General features: G+C 41.5%; 1 protein-coding gene across 1 annotated transcript in view; it reads left to right on the top strand.

The window, feature by feature from the left end:
- VWF (von Willebrand factor) overlaps window positions 1-25,099 on the top strand; it is a gene marked incomplete at its 5' end in the record, with an annotated part of 156,788 nt that overhangs the window by 109,988 nt on the left and 21,701 nt on the right. The window contains 9 exon segments of the mRNA XM_079142379.1: window positions 2,507-2,727; window positions 3,906-4,098; window positions 4,516-4,857; window positions 6,538-6,737; window positions 12,452-12,554; window positions 13,111-13,185; window positions 14,204-14,308; window positions 14,536-14,741; window positions 23,344-23,493. Coding sequence (XP_078998505.1) covers window positions 2,507-2,727; window positions 3,906-4,098; window positions 4,516-4,857; window positions 6,538-6,737; window positions 12,452-12,554; window positions 13,111-13,185; window positions 14,204-14,308; window positions 14,536-14,741; window positions 23,344-23,493 — 1,595 coding nt within the window.

The raw sequence follows: 25,099 nt of genomic DNA, 5'->3' as shown, positions 1-25,099 counted from the left end.
CTGAGCCACATCCTCAGCCCTTTTTATTTTTTATTTAGAGACAGGGTCTTGCTAAGTTGCTTAGGGCCTTACTAATTTGCTGGTGTTGACTTTGAATTTGTGATTATGGGTGGGTGCTGTCATGCCCAGCTTTCTCTTCTTATTTTACTAACAGTTATTTTAAAGTTTGGGTATTCTCATTTTCTAGTTATGCTTAAGTCATGTTTTTTACATTGTAGTTGAACTTATTCTCCTTATTCCTCTGTGTTGTGTTTGTAGGGTATGTGGGATGTATTGACCTAGGGACCAAGAAGATTGCTGCCCTAGTCTTTGGTACTCTGGATATTTTTGTTTTTGGTGCTGCAGATTGAATCCAGAGCCTTGTACTTGCTGAATAGGTGCTCTACCAATGAATGATACCTCCAGTTCCTGGATGTCTTTTTGAATATTTGCATTTTAGTTGGTTTATTAATTTACTTTTAGAACCTGATATCCATCATATTTTGACACTTAGCCAAAAATTTCAATATAATATTCTGCTACAGAGATTTATATTGGCACTTAGAAAATGAGTAGGAAGATGTTGCAGAAAAGGAGAGGAATGAGATAAAATGATTTCAGGAGATATTTATAAGTAGTATGCTTTACTTTGTGATAATATTTTATAACTGTGATAATATTTATTATATAACTCTCATATATTAATTTAAAAAATTGGTTTAACTTTACTTTTTCTACCTCTTTAAAATGGGAATGTGTTAATATATGTAGCTCATTAAAACTGAGTGATAAACTCGTGTATGATTTGGTGGGTTATTGGAAAGTAATTTGGTATTCCAGAGATGGAGGAAACTCATCTTCAAATATACCTACAACACTGTTTTTTCATAAGATTTATAGATTTACTTACTAAATATGCACATGCATGTCAAGCACTATCAGTCAGACATTTAATCTACATTCCAACTAACTCTCATAGTAATCCCCAAAAAAGAGCTATTATAACATCAGTATGCAGAAGAGAAAGAATCAAGTCATGGAAGTTAGGTAATCTAAGATCATAGTGATATTAATAGCTGAAGTATTGGGGATTGTGTTAGTCAGATTTCCATTACTCTGACAAAATACCTGAGGTACTCAATTTAAAAAGCAGAAAGGTTCATTTGGACTCACAGATTTGGAGATTCAAGTCTATGGTCAGGTGACCACATTGCTTTTTGGCCTATGGTAAGGCAGCACATCATGGCAGGAATACATGGCAGAAGAGGCTACTTACCTCATGGCAGCTGGGAAGCAAAAAGAGAGAGGAAGGGGCCAGGGTTCTAATATTCCATTGGAGGGCACACCTCCATTGATGTAACTTCCTCTTATTAGGCCCCAGTTCTTCAAAGTTCCACCACATTCCAATAGTGCCATGGGCTGGGAACCAAGACCCCAACACAAGGATCTTTGGGCATAGTTCTCCAAATCATAAAAGGGATACTTTTAGCATAGACCCAGAAGGTTGGTATTCAGTCTTTCAGTTAGAAGTGATTAAATGCTGAAAAGATTGGGAGATTTTGAACAGAAGAACTTTTGTGGAGGCCATTCAGTTCTGAGAAATAGTACATCCAAGCCTGTCATTTGTCAGTGACTATGCTTCCCTGACAGTCACCCAGGCAGGTGGAGGTGCCCCAAGACTGGCTATGAGGGAAGGACATTAGTGTGGTCTCACTGTGCCATCAAGTTTGCCTCTCAGTTCTTGAGCTTTTATTCACCCACCCCTGTAGATGTGGTCTTGTTTTGTCAGGACAACTCATCTTCAACCTCATTTAGATCTAAGATTAGCTTTCAAATCATTAATGGCAGTGGTACTTTTAAAGTGGGGATTTTTACCGAAACGTATTATATAGATGTAAAATGTTCAGTATTCACAAATGGTATTTTAATAAGAACCTGGAGAATTTGCTGATTATGTGAATGAATGAGGGTCAAATGATGGAGCTCTGAGACCCAACCATGTTTTTGGCTCTGGAAATACTTCTCTTGTGCAATAAGTCAACATGGCCACTTATACCATTAGTCACTTGGCAGCAGAAAGGACACATGTGTCTTTAGGTGAATTTTCTTTACAATGAGATCATGAGTTCATAACTTGCTTAGCTCCTTGTGATTTCAACAAGTCATAACAGCTCTGGAACTTAGCTTTGTTTCCTAGGCCAAGGTATCCCTTTAGAGTGGATCATTCACATTGTACATTTACATATTTTGGAAGTATGGTTCTATAATTTATCATGTTTTTATGCAATATTTATCCTTCTAACCCTTCTCCAGGAAAATATTTAATGGTAAGTGTTACCTAATCCTTTCTACCTCTCAGGCTCAGGTTCCAAATCTGTAAAAAGAAGGAAATTAGTCTATAGGACCTCAAACGGATTGTGAAACTGTATTTTTGTGCAGCCTGGTTACAGAGAGAATTGCCTCTCTGTATGTTGCATGTATGGGAATTTGAATAGTGTCACATCCATCCTCTGCTCTCCTCATGTAGGTGTGTGCTTGGGCAGTTCCACTCGGCACATTGTGACCTTTGATGGGCAGAATTTCAAGTTGACTGGTAGCTGTTCGTATGTCTTGTTTGAAAACAAGGAGCAGGACCTGGAAGTGATTCTCCATAACGGTGCCTGCAGCCCTGGTGTGAGGCAGACCTGCATGAAATCCATCGAGGTGAAGCATGACAGCCTCTCAGTTGAGCTCCACAGTGACATGGAGGTGAGAGGTGCATCTGTGGACCCCATGGCGAGGCTGCAACAGAACTTCAGGGAAGCCACATGGAGCTGGTGGCTGCTGGCTTTAGCCGGTGCTGCTGGTTGGGACTCAACCTTCTGCCAGACTAGCAGAGCACCACCTTCTTCTGAGGGCCTTATTGCCATCCCCCTTTTCTTGGCCTGATTTCATATTGTTCTGGGCCCAGATTTGGAAGAGCGAATCAATTTTAGATAGCATTAAATTATGAATTTAGTGCCAGTTTCTGGCACTGGTAGAGAATTGGGGTTGGCACAAAGACTGTTTACCCACTAGTCATCATGAGCCCAGTGCCTAAGGCTTGTGAGCTTTCCAAAGGGAAATATTTAGGGCCTAAATCAGGGCCTTTGGAAATATTTAGGGCCTAAACAAACTATAATGCTCCAAAATTTGAAAACTGCCAAACTGGTATAAATAAATGTTTGATTAAATGTTTACAAAAGGTTACATTATGCCAACTTCTTTACTTGTTCATTTGAAAATCATAAATATTTCATTGCATGAAAACGACTTGTAGCCTAGATTTTTCTCACTTCGCAAGTATTTCTGAACGTGAACAATAATTGCTGAAAAATCATAGCTCGTCATATATTAAATGAGAACTCATAGCCAAAAAAGTTTAAAATCAAAGTGGTAAAAACCCTTCCAATTTTTTTACAGCAAAAATTATATTCATCACAGGATGTGAGTACATTTTAATATGTTTGATATGATAGATGGTGGGGGCCTCCAAAGCAAAGAGCTTCTAGGGACACACATGCACACAAGAGGACTTGAAGTACGCCTGTTAGACAATCCTGGAGACACAGCCATGATGAGCTAGAAAAATAGCAACTTTTTCAGCCTGTCTTGAAGGGGTCATCCTGCCCTGTTCAGTCACAGACTCAAGTTCTCTTTACCCATGGTCTTTTAAGCTCCAGGTGCGTGGCTGGCTGGACAATACTATAGCTGTCTGTTCCCCCATCAAACTCTGCAAAGTGCCTGTGTTTTAGAAAAGCTTCTGACAAATATCAAGGCTTGTGGCCAACATTGCTGTTGAGTGATGAATGTGTAGGAAATCTCAGTAACTTCAGTAGGAAGCACAGAATGAAGTTCTAGGATTCCTCATTGCTAGACTACCGATGACTTTTTCCTTCTTTGGGCAGGTGGCAGTGAATGGGAGACTGGTTCCTGTCCCTTATGTAGGTGGGAACATGGAGGTGAGCATCTATGGTGCCATCATGTATGAGGTCAGATTCCACCAGCTTGGCCACATCATCACATTCACCCCACAAAACAATGAGTTCCAACTGCAGCTGAGCCCCAAGGCATTTGCTTCAAAGATGTACGGCCTCTGTGGTAAGAACATTTTCTCCACACTCTTCTCTTCTTCCTCTGACATTTATTTTTTTAATGAAAAAAGATTTTTTTTTGTACTAGGGATTGAATTCAGGGGTGCAGAGCTACACCTCCAGCCCCTTTTATTTGTTGAGACAGGATCTTGCTAATTTTCCAGGTTGGCCTTGAATTTGCCATCCTGCCTCTACCTCCTGAATAGCTGGGATTACAGGCACGAACCATTGTACCTAGCTTCCCCCTACATTTATAAACCCTCTGCATTGTACTTTCAGGAATCTTGGATGGTGGGTTTTTGGGTCTAGTGGCGAGTATCCCATCACAATGTTCAGACCCTGGTGGGGTGGGGAATGGCCAGGTGTCCAGCATCAATGTGCTGGCATGTAGGACTGCCAGCTCTGTCTTTCCTTGTTTCTCTAGGGATCTGTGATGAAAATGGGGCCAATGACTTCATGCTGAGGGATGGCACGGTCACCACAGACTGGAAAACGCTCATCCAGGAATGGACAGTGCAGCAGCCAGGGCGGACGTGCCAGCCGGTTCCTGAGGAGCAGTGTCCTGTCTCTGACAGCTCCCACTGCCAGGTCCTCCTCTCAGCCAGCTTTGCTGAGTGCCACAAGGTCCTGGCCCCAGCCACATTCTATGCCATCTGCCAGCAGGACAGTTGCCGCCAGGAGCGAGTTTGTGAGGTGATTGCCTCGTATGCCCACCTCTGTCGGACCAGTGGGGTCTGTGTTGATTGGAGGACACCTGAGTTCTGCGGTGAGTCCCCTTATGTGCTCCTAAAAGTCCTGGAGACCACTAACTGTGGGCTCTCTCAAACACTCTGGGCCTCAGATTCTTTTCTGCCTAAAGAAGATCAAAATTCCTATATTTCCTATTCCCTGGGATTCAAATAAGAATCAAATAAGATGAAAGATATATAAGTACTTTGAATGTAGAATTCTGTGTAAATCAAAGATGATCCTTCCTATTAGTATTTCTATAATTCAAACAAATGTGGGAATTCAATGTGTTAGACACATAAGCATCATCAAGGTACTATATAATCAGTCACATTGAATTTGCAATTCCAACAAGCTGTAGCAAAAGTTCACAGAAAAGGCTAAACCTGAGCTGGATTTTGAAGCGTGAATGGAATTTTGCCATTTGATTACTAAGAAGATCCTTAATTACAAACACCACAGGATGTCTAGTGTAGCTATCTTCCCCTCAAGGTCAGCTTTCCTACTTGAATGTGGCATTTATTTATCATTTAAAATGTGGGGAATAACAATGAATTATATATGAATTGTGCCCTCAAGAGGTGCTGGAGTGAAAAGAACACTGAATTTGAATAGTTTGTATATCAAATATAATTGCTGCCTTCTTTTAAATGGAATTAAACATGCTGGAGTTCAGTATTACAGAGCTGTCAGCAGTTCTAACTGGGGCTGGAGGACTTGGGCATCCTAGTCTCAGCTCCACTGGTAATTGGCTGTTTTCTTAGTCCTCCAGAACTTCAGTTTCTGCACAGTATAATGAGGGTTGGGCAAGATTGTCCCGAGGTTCTTTTGGGTTCTGATTTTTTGAGTCTATGTGGATGACTTCCTTCTCTTAATCTACCTGCAGATCAAGAAGCATATGCTAATTTCTAAGTTACTGGAAGAACCTTTTCTGTTTCCTAATTTCTGTGTTCACATCCTGGCTTTTTATTGTGCTCCAACTCCTTGGAAACCTTCTCTGCCATCTGCCTGGGTATGCGAGGAGGTTGCCATCAGGATCAGAACAGAAGTGAATCACCTTATAGCCTCTGTCTCAAGGTCACTCTTCATTGCTGTGGATTCCTTATTTAATTTTAAGAGAATTTTAAAGCATCACGTGCATTTGTATTCCAAAGAAAGAACCAGAAAGCTTACTAAGGACATGCAGGTTTACACAATTAGTTAGGATTCCATTTGGCTGCAAGTAGCAGAGAAATAAAATTCTCTGTCACATAGATGATCAGAGGGAGATAGTATCAACTGATTTGGTATCAACTGATTCTGGGGCTTGCTTGGGCATGATCTTTTTCCTCATGGTTTAACATGGAGCTCTAGCTATCAGTTGCATGTTCCATGGGGAAGGAGAGAAAAGGACAAAAGGCAAGCACACACAGCTGTCTTTAAAAAAGACTTTTGGAGGCTGCCATAGGATACTACACTCCTCTTACAGTTCATTGGTCAGAACTCAATCACATGACCATACTTAGTTGCAAAGGATGTTGGGAAATGAAGTCTTTATTCTAGGTGGTTGTGTACCCAGCTAAAAGTTCTATTTCTATGGAAGATGAAATGAACATTGGTGAAAACTTGTCATCTCTGCTCTGGCAAGTTTGTCAGATGATTGACCACCTTGAATCAGCTGCATCTCTGTTTTCCTCTGGTGTGCACCATTGAGAGTGACTTCCTTCTCTGTCTGCAGCTATGTCATGCCCACAGTCCTTGGTATACAACCATTGTGAGCATGGCTGCCTCCGGCACTGTGATGGTAACACGAGCTCTTGTGGGGACCATCCCTCAGAAGGCTGCTTCTGTCCCCCACACCAAGTCATGCTGGAAGGCAGCTGTGTCCCTGAGGAGGCCTGCACTCAGTGTGTTGGGGAGGATGGAGTCCAGCACCAGGTAGGAGCCCTGGCCTTTCACCTCCTGTGGGATGGCTTCCCTGGCTCCTGCCAACTTCTACAGCAGGTCAACTCCTAAGGGGATCATTGAGGGATAGGGAGGCAGTATTGCATAATGGTTTTGGATTCAGAAAGATCTTGGTTTAAATTCTGGGCCTGTCATGCATTAGCTGGGCAATCAAAGACCAAAGCATTATCCCCACATTATTACTATTATTTTATTATAATATTCATGTACATAGAATGATATAGGAACTCAGGAGGGAAAAGAAAATGAATATTTTATATGGTGATGCCTGCCATTATTCAGATATATTACATACCTTGATTATGCTAACTCAACACATATGAATTTTCTGTGTTTTTCAAAGGTATGTTTTTCAGAGTATTAACAGTTACTTGTGGTCAAATGAGTTTAAAGAACACTTAGCTAAATGTAGTTAAACCCATTTCTTTATTGCAGGATTCTTCAGCACTTTTACTATGCTAATGGACATTGCATATATTTAAGGGAATTTTTGTTTCTTCAACTTATTTGACCATGGAGTTTGTGCATGTGTGTGTGTTTAACATTCCTGTAGACTAGAATTCTATAGAATACACTAGGATATTCTATATTACTTAGAAATACTCACAGAAGGCCTATGAAGAACTATGAAGCCCTACGAAGTCTTAAAGAGCTTAATAACTCACAGTTTATAAGTGATGGAATTTGGAGTTGGACTCAGAATTTGAAGCTCTATCTGACTTCAAAGATCTTGCTCTTTCCCTTATACAGAATTGTCATTTTGGTACATCTTTTTTGGATTGATTAGCTTGAGAGCCATTGAGTCATCAACCTTTTTTTTTCTTTTCTTTTTCTTTTTCTTTTTTTCTTTTTTTTTAGCTCTTTAGGAGTTAATTAGTACACTTTGAAAGAATTGTTAGCAGAGTTATCAGACTCCCCCTTCTTGGTCTAAAATGATAGCATATGTTTTCTAAGCTGATATCAGATCAGATTATAGGATCTGGGGCAGTGTGTATCTATGCATATGTATGTGTGCAGTGGTTGTGTCCCCCACCTTTGACAGAGATGCTTCCAAGCAAGGTAGAGGTAGGACCCACTTGGCTTCTAGGAAAGGAGAATGCATTCTATGATCATATCTGCACTCAAGATCTAACATTTCCTTAATCACCAAGAAGAACCTTTATCATTACTGAGTGGATCAGGTTGGGTGACTTACCCCTGTGTTTAATCACAACTAGGAGAACTTTTGTTGTAAAGCTAGTCAACCAACCAGGAGAATGTTGGAAACAGTAATCACAATAACTATTTTATTCTGTCTCTGATATTGTAAGCCAGGAAATGGATCATTTTATTTGATTCTCCCCAAAGCTCTGTTGGATCATTATCACATGTCCCATTGAGCAGATGAAAAAGCTGAGGCTCACATGGCATGAAATGATAAGACTGGGATTCCCATTTATAGCAGAAGCTCATCCCATAGTGTCCCAGCCCAGTCAATTATCTTAGTACAACTATACTGAGCTAACTGGGCATTCAAGTAAGCATGGACATCTGTGAAGACTACTACTTGAGTGGGTCTCATCTGCTGTAGTTTAGTTGTTGGACTTCATCACAGTGGACCCCATTTGTTCTTGGTGTGGAACAGAAGAGCCACAATCATATTCTACCACCATATTTTAATTTGCCATACTAAGCAATTGACTGTACATTATATTCCCCAAGTGAATTGACAAGACCTTACATCCCTTTCCTTGATTTGCACAGCTCCTGAGCTCCCACAGGGCTGAACTGATGTGTAGCATTTACATATGGTGCTAGCACTTAGTGGTTTTTCTGGTAGTAGCCAAGTGCTTACTCTCAGAAGGAGGCAGAACTGGCCTCTATCCTTGTCCTTGGCATTCTGTGATGAGAAGTACATTCATTTGCTAAGTGTTTCTGGCTCCATGAATGTCAGATGTCTTCAGGGCCCTGAAATCAGGGAGCTTGTGAATTTTATCTTAATGTCTTGCATCTTTAGCCCCCCTTCCTCCTCTCCTCTCACTCTATTTCTCCTTTCCACTGCTGTCCTCACCGTCAGTACAACACATTGGAATAGGCGTATTTGAGTTGCATAAAGAATCCATCCAAATAGCACAATCTTTTGGACATAGAAACAGCCTTATAAATATATTTTAAAAAATCAAGTAACATAAAATTAATCAAAAGCTTTGCAGAGAACACAGCAAGTTTTAGTTATTCAGAAAATACAGTTTAAATGGGTGAGAACACACATCTTATCCAACCACCTGCGTTTTCAGCTTCTACTTTCAAAGCAGAGAAAGAATAAAATTCTACTATGAAGAACATTTCCATTAAGTGAATTTTTTTTTAACTGAAAAAATGAAAAGCCCAGAAAAATCTTCCTTTGGGGAAATAAACCAGGGCATAAATCTATTGTAGTCACTTTGGAAGGGCAAAATATTTATCAGTTTCCATAGCTCTTGTTTATTTTACAAAATGCGCTCCAAAGATACAAGCCTTTGTAGTGGGCTCACAAGGGATCAGGAGCCATACACAGGTTGTCCCTCTCATTGGAGCTGGTAGTGGGATGCCATGCTGGCAGGCCGTACTTCAGCTCAGAGAGAACTGCATCCTTCACCCGGAAACCCATGGCTAGGAACCTCCTTTCCTCTCCCTCAGTATCTGCTGCTCAGTGTCAGGGTTTATTTTGTTTGCATCTTCCCTCAATTCTCAGGCACCATGGTGGTGGCTGGTGTGTGACTTGCTTGTGTTCCTTCTATGCTTTGAGCTTTGAAGACTTAGGTTTTTCCCAACCATACTCCAGGCAGTCCATTCTTGTGGCATCTCCATTTACTTTGACTTCCAGCTGGCTCCCATACCTGTTCTGTTCAGATGGTAGCCATACCTGGCTGATGACAGGCAACCTTTGGCCTGGGCCTATGCAGGAGTGCCCTCTGCTGGCCAGTTTGCTGCGTAGCCTGGCCAGGCAGGTAGGTAGGCCTCCAGCAAGCTTACTCATCCTTAGTTTTGTTGGGGGTCATTGATTTTGTGCCCTACCTATGGTGGGTTTCCTTTAAACTCCCTGGGAAGACAGAAATCCTGGAGAAGGATGTTGAACACCTGCTTTTGGATACCTATCTTGGCATTGTACACTTTCAGGATAGAGCACCCTGTACCTCTGTTCTGAATCTTTCCAGTCCTTGGAGAGCACTGGAACACCAGTGCTGAGGCCACAGTCTTGCTTTTCTAGTCCTTCCCTTCTCTAGCCTGCTCCCCGTTGCCAGCTTTGTCTTTCTTTAACATGCTTCTCTCTGAGGCAGTGTCCTGCTGCAAACTTTCAGGACAGCACCTTGCCTACCAAGTTAAGTGCACTCCCTTTATTCTGTGCCTGGCATTGTAAGCCAGGAAGAGAATCATTTTATTTGATTATCCCTAAAGCTCTGAAGGATCCTAATCACAGGCTGCAATCAGGTCTTCACCCCACTTGCCTCCCATGCTGTGTCCAGGCCACCCCTAGTCCCAGGCCTGCTTGGCCACAAGGACATTCCTTCCTCTGTACCCTCCTTTCCTTAGTTCCCATATGTAATTTTTTCCCTTTACCTCTTTGCCAGGTCCTTCCCATGCTTCATAAGTGCACCTTTGTGACATCTCTGATCACCCATTACTCATGCAATCTTCCTTTATACTTATGTATTTTCCATTTTTGACAATGGCTTTTTATTGAGGTATAATGTGCATACAATAAATAGCCCACATATTTAAAATATACAGTTTGAATGATTTTGACCCACATGTTCATTCATTAAAACCATCATCATAATCAAGGTGATGAAGTTCCATCAGCCCCAAAGTTTCCTTTTGCCTTCCTTGAAATTCATTCCCTAACTCCAGACAACTACTAGTCTGCTTTCTTTTAAAATTTTTATTATTTTTTGTTACTGGTATGCTTTCTTTCTGTCACTATAGATTCATTTACATTTTTTGGAATTTTATATATATAGAATCAGGCAGTATTCATTCCCTTTTTTCCAGGCTTCCTTCATTTGGCATAATGCTTTTGAGATTCATCCAGGTTGTGTGTTTTATTAACTGGTTAGTTTTCATTGCTAAATAGTGTTCCACGGTATGCCTGTACCACAATTTATTTCTCTCATTCAACTGTCCATGGATGAGATTTCCTCAACTTGATTATCAGTTGTTGGACTGATAATCCCAGACAGTGTGTTCAAACCTGCCCAGGGTAAGTACAGTGGCTCTGGATGAGAGGTAGTTGTAATACAGCAGCTAAACCTGTTGCATCTGGAGCCTGAATACTATGTTCAGATCCTCTATATACTACCTGGTTAAGTTACTTAACTTCTCAGTACTTCAATTCTATCTTTCTAAATAAAGATAATAATAGTATTTACCCCATAGGGTTATTATAAGGAAAATGATTAATGTAAACCCTTAGATATCTTGAATACATTTAATGTTAGTCATTATTGGAGGTGCAGAACACAGTGGTTAAAAACATGAATTCTGAATTTGAATTGTAGCTTTGTTGCTTGGACCATGTAACCCTGAGAAAGTACATTAGCTTTATCCTTCAAAAATTGGGGATAATAGAATTGCAGTGAGGATTACATGAGTGATTTAGATAAAGCCCCTGAAACAGTGGCACACAGCAGATGCCATTGAAATGTTAGCTGCTACCTTTTGAGTGACAGGTGACAAGGGCAGGCTCTGAGGGTCTCACCCTGAAGGAGGATGGAGTACCTTGGAGAAGGGTGCTTCACCTGGAGATCTCTGATCTTCCTTCTTTCCAGCAGAAAGAGTAAGCAAGACTTTCTCAACCTGGGGACATTTTAGAGCTCTTGAATATGAATGTGATTTTTCAGGGACAGTTTAGCTTGAATTTAATTTTAAGTTTAAATTTAATCTGCTATCTGAGTGCAGAGGGAGATCAAGTCCTAATTCTTATCTCCATTTGTGGAGCTGGTCACTCTACTCTGGGCCCTGAGCTAATCACAGCATCCTGTTCCTGACAGCAGTCCTGGGGGCAGGCTGAGACCCTCATCTTACAGGTGAGGAAACCAAGGCATGGAGGAATGAAGCCCATGCTGGAGTTCAAGTGTTCCTTATGCTGCAGGGCTGTGAGCAAATGTGAATAAGTTGCTTCACCCCCTGGGCAGACCCTTATCTGAAGACTCAGAGAGCTGGGTGCCCAGGCCTCTGAATCAGTTCTGGCATTAACAGTGGGATGATTTGAAGAGTCTTGTCCTCTCCTCAGCTCTTTCTATCCTCCTGTGTTAAGTTGATTCCAGAAATAAATGGATTTCCACTCCAAGCTACATCCCAGCTTCTCCTTCAGCTTGGGGAATACATAGCAGTGTGACACAGGGCCTTCATTTTCTTGCTTTGCTTGGTTTCAGCACTATGATCTGAGAAAGCTGTATGAAATGTTCTGGAGTTTTCTAAAATCTATAGTTTTCTTTCTCCCTAACTTTGCAAAGCAGTGTGGACCTTTCTCACGACCCCTAAGTTTCTCTAGCTTCTTCCCTCTTGGAATCTCATAGCTTCCTTTCAACCTGTTCATTGTGTAGCTCTGACAGAGGGATAGGTCAGGAGTTGTCCCTTGTGATAAGGTGGGCCAGAGGTTAGGGGAACTGACATCTATAAACTCCTGAAGTGTTCTGTGCTTTCTGTAAACCTCATTTTCTCCTTAGTTCCTAGAGAGCTGGGTCCCAGACCATCGGCCCTGTCAGATCTGCACCTGCCTCAGTGAGCGGAAGATCAAGTGCATGTTGCAGCCCTGTCCCACTGCCAAAGGTAAGTGACTTCTCTCTGTCTGATGTTCCTGAAGGAAGAAGTGGTCGTTGGGACCCTCCAGCTACCCCCTCTCAGACATGGCAGACCATATCCAAACAGGGCACATGAACTTGGTTTTCTTGACCAACCTTCATTCCCTGCTGTTGGTCTTGGGTCCCATTCTTTACCTGGAGTAGACACTCTTAAGATATAGTCCTGCTATCCTATTCCTCACCTTGGTGTAAGACCCTGGGGCACAACTTTGAGGGTGTCAACAGGACACACTGGAGAGACTCATTGTGTCCTGGTGTGCCATGTCCTGAATCTGTGTGGGACTCCCATGCAGGACCTGTGGTGGTTTTCTTTTTTCTTTTCTTTTCTTTTTCTTTTTCTTTTTTTTTTTTGTGGTACTGGGGATCAAACTCAGGGCCTTGTGCTTTTGAAGCAAACACTCTACCAGCTGAGCTACCTCCCCAGCCCCTGTGGTGGTTTTCAGTGGATGAAAACATTTAAAATCCTTTCCTAGGCTGGGCCATTATTTATTTCTCTGACTTTTGTGACTGTTCTCATCTTCCAGCTCCCACATGCGGCCCTTGTGAAGTGGCCCGCCTCCACCAGAATGCAGACCAGTGCTGCCCGGAATATGAGTGTGGTATGTGTCCCACCTTGCATGTCCTTCCTGACCCCAAGTCCCAGCCTGGGCCCAGGCGAATGATGTCCTAAGTGCCCAAAGAAAAGGCATACTGAAGTATCCCATTTTCATTTTCAATAAGATTTTAAGGACACTAGATGTAGAGAAGGCCAGATACCTAGGCACCTTGATTTTAGTGGGCTGATGTGGGTTGCATGATAGGCTTGCAGACTATGAAGTGCATGGTGGAATGAATGAAGGTATAACTCAGTGGATTCAGAGCTGATGGAATCAAGGTTCATGCAACAGGAAAGCTCTTGTCTTCTCATCCCTGCTGTGGTGATTGTGTCTGTGAACTGTATGGAGGAAGATATAACATGCAGGCTTATAAAATTTATAGTGGTACGAATGTTTAAGGGAGAACAAGGAAAAAGAAAGTCTAGAAAAGAATTCAGTAATATGAGAAATTTATATCGGTGAAATTTATCAGAAATAATGAGACTTCTTATAAGGGAGAGAGATCTGACTTGAGAATAATTTAAAAAAATATGATCTTAGAAAGTAAGCAGTAGATAATACTAGAGGGACTGTTTATCTCAAGCTCCTCATTTTATTGGCATTATTAAACTCCTACAGTATGCCAGGCACTTGACTTTCATTATTTCATGACATCTTCAGACTAAACCAATAAAGTTCCCACATTACAGAAGGGGAAACTGAGTCTAGAGAATTCAGACTTGACTGGGATCTGTAAGTACTAGCAGATGATAAGAACAGTCAGTATGAGCTTAACATATGACCATCTCTGTATCTGTCTCTGCACTGTAAATCTCTCTCTCTGTCCCCATCTCTCTACCCTATTCATCACCCCCTCTACTGTATCTCTATCACCATTTCTATCTTTATCTATCTTTACTGATCATCCCCATCTGCCTAAAACTGTAGGAGTCTGCATGAATAGGAATGTAGGGTCCCCCTCACAGTAATAAAAGGACAGCCCTTCTGACCTCTATGCGCACCTCTCTTTCCTGGCCCTCAGTGTGCGACCTGGTAAGCTGCAACCTGCCCCCGGTGCCTCCCTGTGAAGGAGGGCTCCAGCCAATGCTGACCAACCCCGGCAAGTGCAGACCCAACTTTACCTGCGGTGAGGCCTCCACATTTCTCCTTTGCATTCATGTTTGTATTTCTCTGCAGACCAACTGCTTTTTGGTATAACTGGATATCCTGCAGCCCCTGAGCTGGGTGCAGTGAATGTCTGATTTAAAATCCTGGGTCTGGAGTTGCCTGGGATGCCATGTTATAGCTGAATCTGTATGAACTCCGGTGGGGTGCAGCGCTTAGTGTGGCAGGACTGACTGCACTGCCCTTCAGCCTGCAGAAAGGAGGAGTGCAGAACAGCGTCCCCGCCCTCCTGCCCCCCACACCGGACACCTGCCCTTCGGAAGACCCAGTGTTGTGATGAGTATGAATGTGTCTGCAACTGTGTCAACTCCACTGTGAGCTGCCCGCTTGGGTACCTGGCCTCTGCCACCACCAATGACTGTGCCTGTACCACAACCACCTGCCTTCCTGACAAGGTAGGGACAACTCATCTCCAGCAGGGATAATGACCTGTTCCTCGGTGAGGAGGTGCACCTTCCCAACCCTCCCTTCCTGCTCAAACCAAATGCTACATAGTTTGGTGTGTGGAGTCAGGATTCTATCACACCTAAATGGAAATTTCGTTAACTCCATTTATAGTGAATCTACTCTGTGTTCTTCATGACTAAGTGGTTACAATCAATGTGGCTTTTACCCTTTTAAAGCTTATTTGTAGGGTTGCTAAGGAAAAATGTGATTGTATGTATTATTTAGGGATCAGATAGTCCTTTATTCATTTGCTAATTGCTATCAATTCATCCATCCACCCATCCAATATTTACTGAGCAACTACTGTGTTCTAACAGAACTGGTACTGTGTTGGGAGCTTTGGGAGAAATGTAAGATACTCTTATGATGTCATCGGTATATATTTTTCAGTCTATCAACTGAAAAATAAAGTGTCAGTGGCTCATATGAACACTAAATATAAACATCAGTCTTAAAGAAGAGAGATCAACTAAGATGAACTGTTGTGAAAGATTGAATTAGTGGGGTGGGGATGGGGATGGAGAGTGGGAAGGGAAAGGAAGTGTTGAGGAGTGGAACTTGAAATAAGCCTACAGCAGGAAGACCTGAGCACAGTCACAGCGCTGGATTGAAGGTGAGTGACAAAGAGTAGCTACCTGGCCCCTTAGGGCTAGACTAAAAACTTATTTCTCTAGAATGCTCCAGACCTCTGTTTCTCTTTGGATACTCTTTAAGCTCAAGGTCTTTCAGCACACATCTTCTGGAGAAGCAGGTGCAAGTTTAGGAGGCAGTGGTTGCTGCTTCTCATGTGTCTTTTCTTCTGCTCCTCTTCTTGCCCCCTCCTCCTTGCACTTTGATTAATCTTTCTCGTGTCTTTTTAACCTATAGCAACCCCAGTCCCATTTTTTCCCCTTTTTTTGGTACTGGGGATTAAACTCAGGGGCACTTGACCACAGAACCACATCCATAGCCCTATTTTGTATTTTATTTAGACACAGGTTCTCACTGAGTGCTTAGTGCCTCACCATTGCTGAGGTTGGCTTTGAACTCAAGATCCTCCTGCTTCAACCTCCTGAGCCACTGGGATTACAGGTGTTTGCCACCGTGCCCAACTCCGGTTCCATTTTTAATGCCTTTAATTCATTGGAGAAGCCAGGTCATTTGTCCTAGAAAATGTCATGCATTCTCAATTAGACTGACAGCTTCTTCATGGTGTTGTTTAATATGTTCCTCCATACCCTTTATTTCCACTAAGCTAGAAATTAGACCCAGGGTGTTTTTTGCATGCACATTTGATTTTGGTGGGGCAAGAATGCCTGGTAGATGATGCTGTGTACCTCCTCTGGCATCATACCCTGAGGTACATAATGTACAGTTGTCCCACTTTTAAAGATAATATTGAGTTCAGGTAATATCAGTCTACTTCTCCATCAGGAAGTTTATCCACCCTCATTTCAACTAATAGTTTTAATGGTCATTGGTGTTTGTTGCCCAAGAATCAGTTTATCACAGGGACTTGAAAACTTGTGACTTTTATTCACTCATATCATTTATTTATTTCTTAGCTGGAATTCTTCCATAAGAAAGAACTTTCTCCCATCTGCTTTTTTTTTATTAAAAATCATAAATTTACATAGGGCAATGTTGTTTGATTCATTCTGTTATTTTTATCCCTTTCCCCCCTACCCCTCCAACCCCTCTTTTCCCTCTATATAGTCCTTCCTTCCTCCATTCGTACCACCCTCCTTATCCCTAACCCTAAACCTAACCCTAACCCTAACGCTAACCCCTCCCACCCCCATTGTATGTCCTCATCTGCTTATCAGCGAGATCATTCGTCCTTTAGTTTTTTGAGATTGGTTTATCTCACTTAGCATGATATCCTCCAATTTCACCCATTTGTCTGCAAATGCCATAATTTTATCATTCTTCATAGCAGAGTAATATTCCATTGTATATATATGCCACAGTTTCTTTATCCATTCATCAACTGAAGAGCATCTAGGTTGGTTCCACAATCTGGCTATAGTAAATTGAGCAGCTATGAACATTGATGTGGCTGTATCTCTGTAGTATGCTGATTTTAAGTCCTTTGGGTATAGGCCAAGGAGTGGGATAGCTGGGTCAAATGGTGGTTCCATTCCAAGCTTCCTGAGGAATCTCCATACTGCTTTCCAGAGTGGCTGCACTAATTTTCAACCCCACCAGCAATGTATGAGTGTACCTTTTTCCCCACAACCTCGCCAACACCTATTATTGCTTGTGTTCTTGATAATCGCCATTATAATTGGGGTGAGATGGAATCTTAGGGTAGTTTTGATTTGCATTTCTCTTATTACTAGAGATGTTGAACATTTTTTCATATATCTGTTGATTGCTTGTACAACTTCTTCTGTGAAGTGTCTGTTCATTACCTTAGCCCATTTGTTGATTGGATTATTTGTATTCTTGGTGTAGAGTTTTTTGAGTTCTTTATAGATTCTGGAAATTAGCGCTCTATCTGAAGTATGAGTGGCAAAGATATTCTCCCACTCTGTAGGCTCTCTCTTCACATTACTGATAGTTTCCTTTGCTGAGAGAAAGCTTTTTAGTTTGAATCCATCCCAGTGGTTGATTCTTGCTTTTATTTCTTGTGCTGTGGGAGTCCTGTTAAGGAAGTCTGATCCTAAGCCAACAAGTTGAAGGTTTGGACCTACTTTTTCTTCTATAAGATGCAAGGTCTCTGGTCTGATTTCAAGGTCCTTGATCCATTTTGAGTTGAGTTTTGTGCAGGGTGAGAGATAGGGGTTTAATTTCATTCTGTTGCATATGGATTTCCAGTTTTCCCAGCACCATTTGTTGAAGAGGCTATCTTTTCTCCATTGCATATTTTTGGCCCCTTTGTCTAGTATGAGAAAATTGTATTTATTTGGGTTTGTGTCCATGTCCTCTATTCTGTACCATTGATCTACCTGTCTATTTTGGTACCAATACCATGCCGTTTTTGTTACTATTGCTTTGTAATAGAGTTGAAGATCTGGTATTGCAATACCCCCTGCTTCGCTCTTTCTACTATGAGGATTGCTTTAGCTATTTTGGGTTTCTTATTCTTCCAGATGAATTTCATAATTGCTTGCTCTATTTCTGTAAGGTACATCATTGGGATTTTAATTGGAATTGCATTGACTCTGTATAGCACTTTAGGTAGTATGGCCATTTTGACAATATTAATTCTGCCTATCCAAGAACATGGAAGATCTTTCCATCTTCTAAGGTTTTCTTTAAGTTCTTTCTTTAGTGTTCTGTAGTTCTCATTGTAGAGGTCTTTCACCTCTTTTGTGAGATTGATTCCCAAGTATTTTATTTTTTTCCGAGGCTATTGTGAATGGGGTAGTTTTCCTAATTTCTCTTTCTGAAGATTCATCACTTATGTATAAAAATGCGTTGGATTTATGAGCATTGATCTTGTAACCTGCTACTTTACTGAATTCACTTATGAGTTCTAAAAGTTTCCTGGTGGAATTTCCAGGTTCCTCTAAATATATAATCATGTCATCAGTGAACAGGGATAGTTTGAGTTCCTCTTTTCCAATTCGTATCCCTTTAATTTCTTTGGTTTGTCTAATTGCTCTGGCTAGAGTCTCAAGAACGATGTTGAATAGAAGTGGTGAAAGAGGGCATCCCTGCCTTGTTCCAGTTTTTAGGGGGAATGCTTTCAGTTTTTCACCATTTAGAATGATATTGGCCATGGGCTTAGTGTAGATGGCCTTTACAATGTTAAGGAATGTTCCCACTACCCCAATTTTCTCTAGTGTTTTGAGCATAAAGGGATGCTGTATTTTATCAAATGCTTTTTCTGCATCTATTGAAATAATCATGTGATTCTTAACTTTTAGTCTGTTGATATGGTGAATGACATTTATTGATTTCCAGAAGTTGAACCAACCTTGCATCCCTGGGATAAAACCCACTTGATCGTGGTGCACCTACTTTTTAATATATTTTTGTATGCGATTTGCTAAAATTTTGTTGAGAATTTTTGCATCAATGTTCATTAAGGATATTGGTCTGAAATTTTCTTTCCTCAATGTGTCTCTGTCTGGTTTAGGTATCAGGGTGATATTGGCTTCATAGAATGAGTTTGGGAGGGTTCCCTCCTCTTCTATTTTATGGAATACTTTGAGAAGTATTGGAATGAGCTCTTCCTTAAAGGTTTTGTAGAACTCAGCTGAGAACCCATCTGGTCCCGGACTTTTCCTTGTTGGTAGGCTTTTGGTGACCTCTTCTATTTCATTGCTTGAAATTGATTTATTTAAGTTGTGTATGTCCTCCTTGTTCAGTTTAGGTAATTCATATGTCTCTAGAAACTTGTTGATGTCTTCGAGGTTTTCTGTTTTGTTGGAGTATAGATTTTCAAAATAGCTTCTAATTATGTTTTGTATTTCACTCATGTCTGTTGTGATATTTCCTTGTTCATTCCGAATTTTAGTAATTTGAGTTTTCTCCCTCTTTCTCTTTGTTAGTGTGGCTAAGGGTTTATCAATTTTGTTTATTTTTTCAAAGAACCAACTATTTATTTTGTTAATTTTTCTGATTGTTTCTTTTGTTTCAATTTTGTTGATTTTGGCTCTGATTTTAACTATTTCCTGTCTTCTACTACTTTTGGTGTTGGTCTGCTCTTCTTTTTCTACGACTTTGAGCTGTAGTGTTAAGTCGTTTATTTGTTAATTTCTACTTCTTTTGTTGAATGCGCCCCATGAAATAAATCTTCCTCTATGTACTGCTTTCATAGTGTCCCAGAGGTTTTGATATGATGTGTCTTTGTTCTCATTTACTTCTAAGAATTTTTTTATTTCCCTCCTGATGTCTTCTGTTATCCATTCATCATATAATAGTGTATTATTTAATCTCCAAGTATTGGAGAAGTTTCTGTTTTTTATTCTGTCATTTATTTATAATTTCAATCCATTATGATCTGATAGAGTACAAAGTAGTATCTCTATCTTCTTGTATTTGCTATCAGTAGCTTTGTGGCATGAAACACGGTCTATTTAGAGAAGGATCCATGTGCTGCTGAGAAGAAAGTGTATTCGTTCTTTGTTGGATGGTATATTCTATATAAGTCGGTTAAGTCTAAATTGTTTATTGTGTTATTGAGATCTATGGTTTCTTTATTCAATTTTTGTTTGGACGATCTATCCAGCGGTGAGAGAGGTGTGTTAAAATCACCTAGTATTATTGTGTTGGGGTCTATTTGATTTCTGGAATTGAGAAGGATTTGTTTGATGTACATGGATGAGCCAATGTTCGGGGCATAGATATTTATGATTGTTATGTCATACTGATTTATGCTTCCCTTAAGCAGTATGTAATGTCCTTCTTTATCCCTTCTGACTAGTTTTGGCTTGAAGTCCACATTATCTGAAATGAGGATGGATACTCCAGCTTTTTTGCTGTGTCCATGTGCATGGTATGTTTTTTCCCATCCTTTCACCTTTAGTCTATGGGTATCTCTTTCTATGAGATGAGTCTCTTGCAGGCAGCATATTGTTGGATTTTTCTTTTTAATCCAATCTGCCAGTCTATGTCTTTTGATTAATGAATTCAGGCCATTAACATTCAGGGTTATTATTGTGATATGATTTGTATTCCCAGTCATTTGACTCATTTTTGTTTTTTTTGACATGGTTTGGTTTCTCCTTTATTTGGCTATTCCTTTAGGCTAGTTCCTCCCGTTGCTGATTTGCATCGTTGTTTTTCATCTCTTCCTCATGGAATATTTTGCTGAGAATGTTCTGTAATGCCGGCTTTCTTTTTGTGAATTCCTTTAGCTTTTGTTTATCATGGAAGGATCTTATTTCATCATCAAATCTGAAAGTAAGTTTTGCTGGGTATAAGATTCTTGGTTGGCATCCGTTTTCTTTCAGGGCTTGGTAAATGTTGTTCCAGGCCCTTCTAGCTTTTAGGGTCTGGGTTGAAAAATCTGCTGATAGTCTTATTGGTTTCCCCCTTAATGTAATTTGATTCTTTTCTCTTGCAGCCTTTAAAATTCTGTCTTTATTTTGTATGTCTTTATTTTGTATGTGCCTTGTTGTAGGTCTGTTGTAATTTTGTATATTTGGAGTCCTATAAGCCTCTTGTACTTGGTTTTCCATTTCATTCTTCAGATTTGGGAAATTTTCTGATATTATTTCATTGAATAGATTGTTCATTCCTTTGGTTTGTTTCTCTAAGCCTTCCTCAATCCCAATAATTCTTAAATTTGGCCTTTTCATGATATCCCATAATTCTTGTAGATTCTGTTCATGATTTCTTACCATCTTTTCTATTTGGTCAACTTTGTTTTCAAGATTAAATATTTTGTCTTCAATATCTGAGGTTCTGTCTTCCAGGTGTTCTATCTTATTGGTTATGCTTTCTATGGAATTTTTAACTTCGTTTATTGTTTCCTTCATTTCAAGGATTTCTGTTTGTTTTTTTTTCAGTATCTCTAACTCTTTATTGAAATGATTTCTTGCTTCCCGTATTTGCCCTTTTAACTGTGGATTGGTGCAATCATTTAATGCCTGCATTTGCTCTTTCATCTCCTCCTTCAATGCCTGCATTTGCTCTTTCATCTTCTCATTTGCTTCCCTGATTGTTTTAATTATGTACATTCTGAACTCCCTTTCTGACATATCTTCTGCTGTGCTATCATTGGGTTTTATTGATATAGTATCTAGGTTTGTTTGGGACATTTTCTTCCCTTGTTTTCTCATATTGGTCAGATGTCAGTGGGACTCTGTGATATTGCAGATTTCCTCTATTTGCTTATAGTGTCCCTGTAGATTTCCAGTGTATCACCTCCCAGCCTTCAGTAGCCTGAAGTCTTGGAGTAACTTGATAATGCAGTACTTCTGAAGAAAGCTGTCCCTAGCCCGCTACTGGTTCCAGGGCTTGGAGCTGGCTTTGTGTAGAAAAGCTCTCACTGGGGGGCCTGCTCCGAGAAGCTGGCCGTGTGGGAGGAACCCACCGCTGGAGTGCCCAGGGCTGCCTGGAGAAGACTCTAGCTGCCCTGCCCTACTCTAATAAGCCGCCCGAATCTGGGCCTGCCACCTGCGCCGAGCTTCACCAGGTCGGGGAGACTCACCCCGTGGTTCTATTTTAGTCCGAGTCTCTCAGTGCCTCCCCTTCTTGAATCCTGGGTTCTGGAGCGACTGGAGATGCAGTCACCCTCTAGTCTGCCATCTTGGATCGCCCTGTTGAAAAAGCCTGTGGGCCGGAGGGGGGCAGGGCTGCCTGGAGAGGTCTCTGGCTGCCCTGCTCTGGTCCCAGAGGCTGCTTGCGGGTTGGAGGTCTCCGCTGGCTTGGGGACTTGTGGCTGGCTCTGTGTAGAAAGGCTCTCACTGGGCGGTCTGCTCCGAGAAGCTAGCCTACAAAGGCACTTTCCCGCCGGAGGGAGCCGGGCTGCTTGGGAAGTCCCTGGCTGCCCTGTCCTGGCCTCTGAAGCAGCGTGTGGGCAGGCCGGAGCTGTCACTTGGAGCTGGTTGTGTGCAGAAAGGCTCTCACTGGGGGGCCTGCTCCGAGAAGCTGGAGTGTCTGGCCCTTTCCCATCTGTTTTTGGTTACCCTGAAACAGAATTACTTTAGGAAAGGTGGGATAAATGCTATGATGCTAATGTGTGTTTGGGATAGCTTAGAGGCAAGATTCTGGGTCGAATGGTGAATATGCATGTTCTTTTGCTAGATATTGGTAATGTCTTCTAGGAAGAATCTTAATAGAACAAGGTGTCTCTGTGAATAGTTCATTATACCAAAGCTAGAAGATGGAGTAGGTATAGGATCAGTAATTGAGGGTAGAGACCTGTTCTGCAGAGTTTTGGAGGGCATACTTGTGATTAATTTTTTAAAAAACTGTCAAAATTTCTAAACTTGTCCCTGGATCAAACAGCTTCCTTAGCAACTCATTCCAATAAAATACTATCTGAGCACACATCTCTGGCTTTAAATGTCCCAATTCCAACCAGTTTTTGTAATTTCATCTCTCACATTTTTTCTATAATCTATGATTCTTCCAGATAGGATCCATTTTCTCAAACATAGCCCATGTTGTGTTTCACTGTCTTTCCTTCTTGTGTTCCTCATCACTGTGTGGGGAAGCTCACACACTCATAGCACCTCCCCAACCTTCTTTTACTTTGTCTGCTCCTAAGCAGACAGAGGGCTAGATGTGGATGGGTTTCAAGTCTAAGGTCATTCCTGGGTCTAAACTTGGGTACAGCTTCTGTGTGACCCAAGAAGGAGTTCAATGTTTAGTGATGAAAATGGACCAAGGTAGCCAGTGTGTTATAGCCAATCCTGTGGACCATGAAGGGCTTACAAGGGACCACCCTCAAGGGTGGGGTGGGGAATGGCTTTTCTAAGGCTGGTGGGAGGGGAAGGGAGGAACACAAAATCTACCTCTGAAGCATCCCTCCATGTAGGCAAAGAACATACTGGCTTTATTTCTTGCTGTTTTCTCAGCACCTAGAGCAGCTTCCACATAGTAGAAGCTTACTGACCATTTGCTTAAATGCATCAAATGAGTTCACTCACAGAAACCTTTTGTCTGCAGGTGTGCGTCCACCGAGGCACCATCTACCCAGTGGGCCAGTTCTGGGAGGAGGGCTGTGACGTGTGCACATGCACGGACATGGAGGATGCTGTGATGGGCCTGCGTGTGGCCCAGTGTTCCCAGAAGCCCTGTGAAGACAGTTGTCGGCCGGTGAGTGGGGCACAGGGCTTGCATTCTGCATGGGGTCAGGGAAGTAGGGGAGGGGATCTCCAGAAGGGGCAAGAAAGGCCCTGTGGTAACCTCTGGTTCAAAGCCAGAAAGTGCAAGAAAGAGGAGGATAGGTCCGGGTAAGAAGAAAGAAGCATGAAAGAAGGATGGCTGTGCCATCCTTCCATGATTTGATCCTTGACTAACGGTCCTCTGCTGTGTGGTCTTAAGCACCGGGGGCTGGCAGAGTTGGTTTGAGCAGAGACATGGAAGGATTAAATGCCCAGAGAAGAAGACTTGATTTCTCTCTCTCTCTTCCACCTTCAGTTTCCCCAGAACAGACATATGTTCTGAATTTTCTGTGATTGTTCCAGTTTCAAGGTACCACAACATTTCTACATAGAATGGTGGTTTTTGGGTCATGTTTTTAATTTGAGGTACAGGAAACATGATCAGTGTTCCCCAAATTCAATTTGTTGTGACCTACCTCTTAAGATCCACAGTTTTGCACCTTGAAGACTGATCAGACCTTAGAAGAAGGGAGCAACAGTCTTCAGGGAGAATCATGGGTGGGTCAGACTCTGTATATTGGCATATTGCTGTTATTATTGCTTTCTTTTTAACAGTAGTCATGTTAAAAGAAGAGGTGCCAGGACATGCAAGGATATATATCTTGTGATTGCTTTTGTAAAGGTTAGGAGCAGTGAAGGCCGGACTCTTGATGCTGCTTGGGGTATATGGCTTAATGACAGAAGAGAGGGTCTGGAAATGAATTCAGAAATGGGAGAGCTGGTTAGTTCACCTGCCATTCTCTCTGCCTTGCTGGTAATGAGAATGAGTGGAACTGCAAGGTACCTTTGAGAGAAGATGCTACTGTGGAATTCTGGTGTGACTTTTGGGAATGCTAAATTTTGGAAACTCTGTGATCTCCATCTCCTTCCACAGGCCATGGGAAGTGATGGCAGTATTTTGCCGTCAAACAAAGAGAATGCTGTTTAGAGGTCATTTTTGTAAAATTGGCACCCAATATACTTTTTTTAGTAGGGTATTTTAATTGCAAAGACTAGAACCCACCCAAGCTAGCTAAAATAAAAAGGTTTATGGGAGAGACACAGAGGAATCTCCTAGAAATAAAAGGTGAGATAAATGGTCCTATGACATTTCTCTCCATATGTCCCATAGATCTCTGTCTTTTCTCTCCATCCATCTGCTGCTGCAGGCCAACTTCTTCTATGGAGAAATTACATTTTCTTATAAATTTCATTTGTATATAGGTTTATGGAATCTGGTTGCAACTCCACATGGATGAGGTCTTTGGGATCAAGTTATTTGGTTTGGGAACCATTTGTGACATTGACAATGTGCTTGCCCAGGGTGGGATGCATCAGAAGACAGAAAGGGTGCACACATCCAGATCACTTAGCAAGGCTTGTAGGAATGACACTAGATCCCTCACGGTATTACTGACTCTCTTCAGGGTAAACCTGTTTCTTTTATGACATTTCTATGTTCTGTGTTATAGTAGGATGTGTAGTGTATTATTCTAATTTGTGAACTCCCCCATAGTACCTAGCACCTCTTCAATGCACAATAAATGACTAAAATCTCA

The sequence above is a fragment of the Sciurus vulgaris genome, assembly GCF_902686455.1.
Source record: "Sciurus vulgaris genome assembly, chromosome: 5".
Lineage (NCBI taxonomy): Eukaryota > Metazoa > Chordata > Mammalia > Rodentia > Sciuridae > Sciurus > Sciurus vulgaris.
This window is presented reverse-complemented; position numbering and strand designations above follow the sequence as displayed.